The 10,754-nt window shown below is 33.2% G+C and overlaps 1 protein-coding gene across 1 annotated transcript; it reads right to left on the reverse strand.

Annotated features, from left to right (window-relative positions):
• Positions 1-7,246: 7,246 nt before the first annotated feature.
• LOC109178749 (probable flavin-containing monooxygenase 1) lies at positions 7,247-9,665 on the reverse strand. Its single transcript, XM_019328291.1, has 6 exons — positions 9,307-9,665; positions 9,192-9,269; positions 8,864-9,101; positions 8,345-8,520; positions 7,911-8,269; positions 7,247-7,707 (listed from the first exon to the last, which is right to left on the reverse strand). The coding sequence occupies exons 1-6, from the start codon at positions 9,658-9,660 to the stop codon at positions 7,353-7,355; spliced, it is 1,560 nt and encodes a 519-aa protein (XP_019183836.1). The 5' UTR covers positions 9,661-9,665; the 3' UTR covers positions 7,247-7,352.
• Positions 9,666-10,754: the final 1,089 nt, after the last annotated feature.

Raw genomic sequence — 10,754 nt, forward strand, 5'->3', positions numbered from 1 at the left:
ACAAAATTTAGTTTTATAATATCTAAATTAAAATTTGCAGTTATATATTTATAAATACCCTAAAGAAGTTAAATCCTTGACTTTGATCACTTAGAACTGGTAAAGCTAGGACAAGTACGAGGAAACTCGGAATGCGAAGAACATAGCGCAACAAAACAGGTCTCAACAACTCCACTAAATAAAACTCGGCTAAAATAATGTTGTGGCCTTTGCTATAATGCTATTTGCTGTAAGCTTTCACAGACAAACACATGTCATTAAGCAGAACATAGGGAAATTAATGACCCTTTGAGTAATTTATTAATTCATTTCTGTTCTCTAGTTTTGAGGAACCCTTGTCCGTTGGATCATAATGCTTCAACCAAGACCAATTCTCGGACTTTGAAATTCTTAAAACAGCGAAACAAAAACAAAAACAAAAAAAACCAACAATTTTTTTAAAAAAAAAAAAAAAAAAAGCTAAATAAGAAGTATGCCACTTAAATAAAAGCTATGGCTCATGTTTTTATTTTCTAAATAAATTAAAGTATGCCACTTAAATAAGAAGTAAGAAATAGATCAGAGTAGTGGGCAGTATTTGAGAAAAGAGACCAAGCTAGGTTCGACCTTCAGCGGTAGCAGTGTGAGAATTATTTTAAAGTGTGCAGATTCTTTGTGCGCACCGGCATTTGGTCATGTCTGCTGAACCATTGAGTCACTGTGATTTACATCTTCCCACAATGCTCCGTCGGGTTGGAGTGTGGTCCTTGGGATTGGAGATTCAACCTTTTGGGAGAAGAAATAGATCAGAGTAGAAATTAAAAGTATGTTTAGTGTTACTAAAAATGTTTCTCTTCATTTGAACAGGTAAAAATAATAATAGTATTTAATAGACATTAGGTACAATAATTAATATTCACAATTGAGTTAAAGAACAAATAAGCAAAGCACAAATCAAAGACCTTAGACTAGCGGCTGTAGGGTTTGAACATAGGTCTTGTGGTTACGTTGCAATTGTAAAGTATATACCTATACTAAACTACTACATGTCTTGTTAGTGATGTTGATGATGTTACACACACAAAGGGATCCCTATTATAGTGTCTCTCTTAAAAAATGACAGGTTGTCATGACTCATTTAACTCTCTTCAAAAATATTAGTTGTTTAATCAAGTCAAACAATTAACTGTGGTTAAATAAGTTAAAATTGATGAATAGATTAACTATTTTACCAAGTTCATAGTCATATAAATTTGTTTATTGTATTAGTACTAGTAGCACTAATATGACAATATCTAATAAAATTAGATATATGTATGTGATCATGTTGGTTGATACTTTCGAGAAAAATATTATTATGAAGAGTATTACATGATCAAATTGATCTCTTAAGTCAAATGGATAGTGCAATTAAGTTTCCTAAGTAAAAAATAAAATAAAATTAAGGGTGCAGTGTGTTTGGTTCATGGCTTCGAATCAATTTTTTTTTTTTTTATTGAATGCTACGGACTCTATTAGAATGTAGTATCGGTTCATAGTTAGTGTTTAGTTGACAACTTTTTAAAACACAATTATGAGATTTGATTACCCCTTCAATTAAAAATCACATACTCTAATTTTTTTATTTTTTAAAGTATCATTTCATCTTATTGGTAATATGATTTTTAAGTTTGAATTAGTGTTTTTAGGTTTTTTTTTTTTTTTTGATTTTTTATTCATATTGGTGCTTTGGATGTCATTATATTATGATTAATTGTCTTGATTTTTTCTCAAGTCTTCCCCTTCCCAGCAATATAAAAAAAAAAAAAAAAAAAATTGTCTTGATTTTTTGTTTTTGGTAATCATTCAAATTTCACCCTACTACCAAACATGCAAAATACTTTCACAAAAATACATACCATTACCAAGTATTTGATTCTCATTCAAATTCTGATTCTCATATGAGAACCAAACACACCCTAAAGTTTCATTCATACCCTCTAAACCTGCTAAAAATTTTAGTTAAGTCCTAATGAACCTGTTTTGCAGGTTAATGCTTCCCGTGTTGATACTGTTGGTGATGGTGAATAAATCGACACACACACACACACACACACACACACACACACACACACACATACACACACATATATATATATATATATATATATATATATATATATATAGGGTTGAATTCACATGATGAGGACCATAATATATAGAGGACTGTGCAGACTGATTACTGGCACACAACAAATTAGTATTATGCACAATTTAATACACAATGGCACACAAGAATACATGTAAATACCATGTTTCGAACCCAGGCTCTATTAATTAACAAACATATGCACACGACATACAAACTATGGCACACGACCACACTAGGCCATGCACACGAGATACAGCCTAATGGCACACGACTACACCAGTCCTCTATAATATCAATCGTTATACCGTGCACCAGGGCGCACATAGCAATGTGCGTCCTGCGCCTCCCAAAACGACGTCGTTTTGGTAAGTTCTGTATTTTCAGGTATAAAATTCTATGCATTTTATTATATAATTCTGTACATTCGAAACATGAGAATTTTCAGTTATAAAATTATGTGTTTTTAGGTATAAAATTATGTGTTTTTAGGTATAAAATTCTGTGTTTTCAGGTATAAAATTCTGTGCATTCTATTATATAATACTGTACATTCGAAACATGGGAATTTTCAATTACAAAATTATGTGTTTTCAGGTATAAAATTCTGCGTATTCTATTATACAATTATGTACATTCGAAACATGAATTTTTTTTAAGGAGTTAACAGCAAACACGCGAAAAGGTACAAAACGACGTCGTTTTGGGACAAGGCGCGCATTGCATTGTGCGCCCTGGTGCACGGTATAATTTGCCCTATAATATAGTGATCATCATTTGAATTCAACTATATATATCTATCTATATATAAACACACACACACACACAAATATGGAATTTAATTTATAGAAATTTAATTCCAACCAATTTTGGTACAAATTAAAATCAAAATAACATATACAAAATATATATTAACAAAATAGAGATTTATTTTATCAAAAATAATTTCACCATAACTAATACGAAACTAGTACAAGGAATTTAATTTGTACAAAATTAATCCCACCACACTTGGTATGAAACCAAGAAGAGCATATATATATAAAAATATATATAAAATGAAAGAAATAGTTTCTAACATGAGGTTTTAAGCCAACATAAGAAAAAAAGCAAATCTGAGTCGTGTGTACACACACTCTCCTCAAAATCGATTCGCCACCTCTCGATGTTGCTAGGAGCGTTGTGGTGTCAGTCTCCGATCCCAGGATAAAACGGACTACAATTTTGACGTTCGAGCACTCAAACCCAAAGTCTGGCGAATTAAAACACAAGTTAAGTACTCCATACGAATTTACGGAAGATGTTGGCATAATTTATTTTTCTTCGTAGCAAAAAGGGTGGAGAGTAGAGAGAAAGAAAAATGTTGGCATAATTTATTTTCCTTCGTAGCAAAAAGGGTAGAGAGTAGAGAGAAAGAAAAATCAAAAGATTTTGATGGTTCAAACTAGAATACAAACCTTTTGCCAACAACAAGCTATTTGTAGGAGAGAAGAAGTTAATAACATTTTAATGGCACATAAATTCAATATAAATCCAATTTAATAATTGGATAATAATGTTTGAAACAGTCATATTAATTATCGTAATAATATCAACGGTTACAAAATTAATATATAATTAATTTGTATATACATGTTTCAAAATACATGAATAGCCGAGAAATCCCTACAAAGGGATAGAATTAACCGAAGCACAATTCGGTGCTTAAATAAGAGACTGGCCAAATGGTTTGCTCTATTCATATAAACGGGCCGGGATTGAACCCCCAACCTCATACTTAAGGGACAAGGTGCTAAACCACCATACCAACCATATTGGTTCACAATTAGCACCATTCTAATTAAGCTTCCCAAAGCTTAATTTAATTAACCTCTCGCACACAAGCTCCAATGAGCTTAATTAACATTTAACAACTTTCTAAACTTAACAAATGAAGCTTAAAATTTGACTTCTTCCAAATAGGTTCACCGAGAATCAATTTCTCATTCACCTACTTATTTTGAATGTATAATATATCAAATTCTTCATCTCACTACAAATAGAGAGTGAACTCCATATATTTGTACCACAAAATAATCACTCAAAAGTGTCATTTTTATGCTAAATATTGAAACAACACGTGTGGCCTTTTTCTTTAATTTTTATTTCTTTTAATGATTTTTTTTTTTTGCTTTTTGTTTTCTTAAAAAAACTATTTGTTTCTTTCTTTTTTTTTTTTGAATTTTTTTTAATTAATATGTATCGGCAGCCGTCTAAAAAAACTCATTGAGACTCATTTCTGTTGCACAGTCGTGGTCGTAGCTGCTTAATAATGCATAAGCACATGTGGTTGTGTGGGTTTTTTGTTTCTTCCGGAACTAGATCGAAACCATGCGCGCTGGAATATTTTCTTGAAGGGTGGAGTGAAGATGGAATTTGGAAGATAAGTGGAAGGTGTGAACGAGATCAGCAGCCATTGCGTTGTGCGTGTGCGCGGCTTCTCTGCTCGTTGCGGCGGTCTGGGTAGTCGCCGGCATGAAGTTGGAGAACGATGGAGAGTGTATGGGAGAGGGGAGAGGCAGCGGGGAGTGGCGGTGAAGAAGGTGCTTATTATGAGGTCGGTGCGGTGGAGCGGCGCATGTAAGTGGGAGGAGAAGAGGAGGCGAAGGGAGCGGTTGTCGCTGTCGCCGCTGCTTTGGGGCGGCGAGGTAGGGTGGCAGAGCAACAACTCTGATTCGCTGGTGTGCCTATCGGGGAAATGCAAGCTCTCAAGCTTCAGTAGGGGAAGCATTAATCTGCTAAATAGATTGATTAGAATTTAATTCAATATTTTGATCGATTTAGAGGATATGAATTAAAGTTTTTTTTTTTTTTTTTTTTTTTAAATGAGGGACATAATTGCATTTGATTTTTTGGGAAATCCTTAGTTATATACTTATAGTATTTTTTCTCCCTGAATTATTTAAATGGCTATTTTTTTCCTAAAATATTAAATGGACATATTTACCCTTAAAATAAATATTTTATTTATTTTTCTTCTTCAACAAATTATGGTTACAATTTGGTTCAAACCAAACAGATACTATAGCAACCAAATCGAAGTATTCCAATTATTACACTTTAGAATCGAAACCCGATATTTAGAGTTTATTAAAATCGCGAACCGGATCTGATACCGCCAGTTCACGGTTCAGGATCCAGTTTTTTCGATTCATAATTTTAATAAACTGAAATCCAAATATTGGGTTCTGAATTTGAATCATAACCAAAAACTTTTAATTCGATTGCTATAGACTATGGTTCGAACTGAACCGTGGTCATCCCTACGTATACACAATAATTAGTTGGAGAAGAAAAATAAATAAAATGTTTACTTTAAAGGTAAAAATGTCAATTTAATATATTATTGGAAAAAATTACCACTTTTAGAATAATTGAGGAGACTAATGTGCTTATCTGAATAATTCAAAAAGAAAAAGTACTATATGTATATAATTTAGGGTGAAAAGTGCCATTTTCCCTTTTTTTTTTTCAAAATTATATTGTTAGTTCAATTATTAAATAGTGCGGTCAAATTAAAGGTCAAAGATCCGGGGGTGCACGAGGGCTAAGCAAAGAGAAAAGGGAGGAACAAACAGGATGAATCAGCGTCTGAGCCGCACGAGGAGGGATCTGCCAAACTGCCAAAGTCCCTATAACCCCCACTTTTTGTTCTGTTCAAAATTCTTAAAATATTAATCCAAATTTTGTATTGCTCTTTTTCTTTTAATTTCTCATGCACACAATAATTTTATAAACTCCTCCACATGGCCTCATATATCTACAGCGTAACTACTATATAATGCTCTATTTTAAGGGACTAATCATAATTTATGAATTCTTGGCGGTGGATAGATATTACTAAAAAAAAAAAGGATTTCATTAAAAATATAATAAAAAAGAATTATTGTTCAAAAAAGTATATTACAAATATTGTTTAAAATTCTATTAATTTAATTTCTTAAGAAAATAAAAATGAAAAAGATGGTGAAGTGTGCGGTGAAAGCAATAATTATTTTGATCAAATTCAATGGACAATATATATTAATTATATTGACTTTATTGCAACTTTGGTTCATTAATACAATCATTATTTTGTTAGTTTTCAAAAAAATATATATATCTTTTAATCTTTTATAGAGTACTATTACTTTTGAAAAAGAAAATATTTTTAAGGCCTTAAATATTTTTTTTGTTCACAGTGCATTATGCACCTTAGTGTATGTGTATGTGTCTTATGTTATGCGTTTTTTTGTCTTGTGTTATAAAATTTTGTACGTTAAGAGTATGAATTCTGTGCCTGTAATAAATTATTTGTTGTGTCTTATGTTATGAATTTTTGTGTCTTGTGGAGTGAAATTTTGTGCCTATAAGCACAAATTTTGTACTTAAATCATCATATTTAAAAATAACTAAATATATACTCCGTAATATGTAAATGTGTCTTATGTTATTAAATTTTGTATCTTGCGAGTATGAATTCGGTACCACGTACGTCGTTTAGATTCAGGGTCCACAATGCTATGTAGACCTTGGTCTACGATATAAATTGCGACCACCAACCCGTATGGTACGGGTTAGGATTACTTGACAATAGCCCGCGGGCTTCGCAGGCCTACCCAAAAAATTAAAGCCCGCCAAAATTTAGTATGCGGTGAGACGGCTCAGCCCGCTTAACAATACTAGTTGGGATATTTGCTACTTTATTAAGTATTTTTCTTCTCAAATGTTATTTCACTTAGCTTACAACTTCAAAAGTTGGTTTTAATAAGAGTTCAGCTATTTTTTAAATATTATAATAAAAACATTTTTTTATCCTTTTTTTAATACTATTGACTATATTACAAGGTAGTACCTGATCTATATTTTCTCTAATTATTGCAACCTAAAGAGTCAAGTAAATACCCCGCTACCAGAGTTCGATCTTGTGACCTTCCCTCAAGGATGTGCCTTTTTTTTTTACTACCTTTTTATGCTCTCTCGAATCATATTTCAATTCGCTTATTGTTTTATATTTAGTTGACTTTATATAAAATGTATTTTGTAATCTTATTATATACAATATATAAAAACAATACATGCATGCATGTTAACTTTTCTCAAGAATACAAATTGGGATTATGAAATTCGAGTTGCAAATGTATTATCAAAGTTTAATATTCCATAATGAAGTCTATATATACAATTATACATCTATAGGAAAAAAAAAAAAAAAAAAAAAAAAGCATTATTTGCAATGAGCAAGGCCCACATAGTCATCTGGTCCATATGGTAAAAATAGTTCAGAGAAAAAGCCTCCCTTCCTTCTTGGATTACACCCAATATCTTTACACAGTTGATCACAATACCATATATGAACAGCACCAATACATGATCTTTTGTAATCTCCTCCTGCATATTCCTTCATATATTTTTCCCACATCGAATTATCCTTCTCCATTTCCTTTATACTCGGCAGTTTAAAAGTATGGGAAAGAAGATGTGCTAGCCATTGACACCTAATCTCTAAACTTGTCAGATTTGAGAAACTCTCTGAATATCCTACTATTGCCAGTTGTGGAATTCTTGGTGGGATAATTTGCCTACAAATTAAAATAACAGAATTTTTGTGGTTTTATTTTATGACAGATCACTGCTGGAAATTATGGAATTTTCTGAAAGTAATCTTAAATCAAAGTCGAAAGAATCTTTGTTGTTATTTCCGACCACTTTTATTAAAGTGATCGGAAATTCCATAATTTTCAGCCGTGGATAAATGTAGTGATGAGCAATGGGAAGATGGTACCTGTATAGAGGAAGTGTAGAAGTAGAAGATCCCATTATGTAGTTTTGGAAGGTTTGGGAGGTGAAAATATTTCTGAGCTTTTCCTGGCCTTTATATCCTGTGGCCAGAATGACAATATCTGCCTTCAAGGGATCAGATTCACCATCAAGCATGAGACCTTCTTTACAGAAACAGAACCCCTTGGACTGCTTAAGAACAATGCTTCCTTCTTCAACTCTGCCATAGAAATTCTCAGGCAGGAAAAAGATCTTACAAGATGAAGCCTGCTGGAGAAAACTGTGTTTTGGTATCATTCTGTACTCTTTCAGGGGAAGTTTCCATCTCAGATAACTCTCAACCAATTTCGATATCCCCCATCTCTGCACAAACTCGATCATTAGCTTAAAATTAAGATTTTTGTTCTTTCTTTTTCTTCAAATATTAAAGAAACTTACCAGAGGTGAGAGCAGGGTGGCTAAGATGCTGTGTATGATGGTTTCACCAGGCTTATGAACCAAAAGCTCTGAGAATCGGTTTCCATACAGTAAACCAAAACTGACCCCCCAAAAGAAGGCACTTGGAAGCATCCAATCCACACTCCTTTGAATCATGATGCAAGGACTTTTGGCACCTAAAGTTGTATGTGTGATAGTGAGTCATGGAAGGAATCTCAGCCGTTGATTCGAGGACTAGTGAATTGTTGGACGGAGGCCAGTAAAAGACCAAATCCATCAATTGGTGACTAGAGGATTGTTAGACGGATCAGAGGCCGGTGAAGGGCCAAGCCCAGCATCCTGCCTCCCGAAAATGAAATGGCGGTCTATAAGGAAATAAAGTTTTGCACTTATGCCTTTGGCGTAAGTGGTAAGCACTTGATCTAACAAGTGGTGTCAGAGCCAGATTAGTACAAGCTATAGCTTTTAGCATAGTGGTAAACGCTTGATCCTAAGATGAATTATAGTAGTTTTTGTTACCATTTGCATCTGCACATTCAGCTGCAATATCCACTGCAGATTTTTGTGATCCAATGACAGCAATTCTCTTCCCTTTGATCAGCTCTGCAGCACTTGCATTGTGCATTGCAGAATATTCCATGGAGTGAATCACCTTCCCACCAAAAACTTCTGGCCCTTGGCCTAAAGGGAAGTCTGGGATGTTAGGGAAACCACTGAATCTTCCTGAGCACAAAACCACAAACTCCACAACAAACTCCTAAAATGAAGAAAAAAAAAAACCCCATCAAATTAACCAAGCAATTAGGTATATATTGTTTTATGTTCTAATGAAATATTTCTAGCAGACCTTTGTTAAAGAGTTATCATCAAGTTGCTGCACTAATAGTTTCCATTTCCCTTTAGACCCAAAAGGGTTGCCATTTCCCTTTAGACCCAAAAGGGTTGCCATTTCCACTCCAAACCTCCCAAGACAACATTTCTTCATCGGAATCTCCAACGTAGTCTATACTAATGACTTTGGAGTTGAAGTTTATGTATGACAGCAACCCGAAATGCTCAGCATATAATTCGATATACCTTAAGACATCAGAGGCGGGAGGACAATGATCCTTTACAGACGATGGCCAGGGGAAATCAGTGAAGTGGAAAGCTTGTTTCGCAGTCTGAAGCTTAGTTGATTCAATGGTTTGAGTCCAAACTCCTCCAATGGAACTTTGGGCTTCAAACACTGTTGGATTGAAGCCCTTCTGCACTGCATATTTGCAGGCTAGAAGGCCACTCATGCCAGCTCCAATGATAGCTATTCGTTTCTCCATTATCAATTAAGTTTCTGAAGATAGATGAGGATTATTACTGTGAAGGGAAATCAATGTTCATATATAAGCTATATATGGATTTTAGCTGTTTCAAGATTGAGCTGTCCCAAGCTAAGATTGCTAAAAAAATTGTGTTTCATTGTATCATTGAACTCATCTTCTGCTATAAGCTATGTAATATGATACTACTACTAAGATTTACAAGAAAACTTTGCTCTCTACCAGATAACAATTTTAAAGTATTGTGTCTCATTCTGTATATATCTTTGAGTCAGGATTGTTGGAAACCATAAAATTATATAAACTTATACATGACATTTAATCAATCCAAATTTCAACTAAAAATAATTAATATATTTACAAATATAATATTATTTTTCATTTCATAAAAATAATTTATATTGTAATAAATTTATTAATATGTTTATTAAAAATTTATTTAAATTTTAATAACAATTAAAATAAAAATACTAAAAATGAGCTTACAAACAAATGCACGATTACATTAGTTTTATTATTCGAGTTAATGCCACATGAGGTCTTTCGAGTATAGTGGTTTTGTCACATTTAGTCCTAAATTTTCAAATTGATGACCATCTGTGGTCCTTCGATTTTCAAATTTAACTATTTGTGGTCCAAGTTAACTACCCATGGTCCTTCAACTTTCGAAATTTAACCAGCCGTGGTCCTCTTGAAAGGACCATGGTTGGTTAAAATTTAATAGTTGAAGGACCACAGATGATTAACTTGGACCACGGACGGTAACAATTTGAAAGTCGAAGTACCATAGGTGGTCAATTTGAAAGTTTAGGACTAAATGTGACAAAAGCACTATACTCGGAGGATCTCAGATGGTATTAACTCTTTATTATTTATTATTTATTAAATTTTGAAGCAAAGTTTCTTTGGGCTGGGCTGCAGAATTATGCCTACATGTATACATAATAATGAGTAGCAGAAGTAGCTAAGGCCCATGTATGCTAAGCAAGTAAGCGGTCTTTTTTGAATGATTGAAAAATGGATATGATCCATTTGAAAACAAGGCTATTATGAAAAGAGGATATAGCCTAAGAAAAAAGACAAAAAAAAAACAT

Source organism: Ipomoea nil, unplaced genomic scaffold (genome assembly GCF_001879475.1).
Source record: "Ipomoea nil cultivar Tokyo-kokei standard unplaced genomic scaffold, Asagao_1.1 scaffold0869, whole genome shotgun sequence".
NCBI lineage: Eukaryota > Viridiplantae > Streptophyta > Magnoliopsida > Solanales > Convolvulaceae > Ipomoea > Ipomoea nil.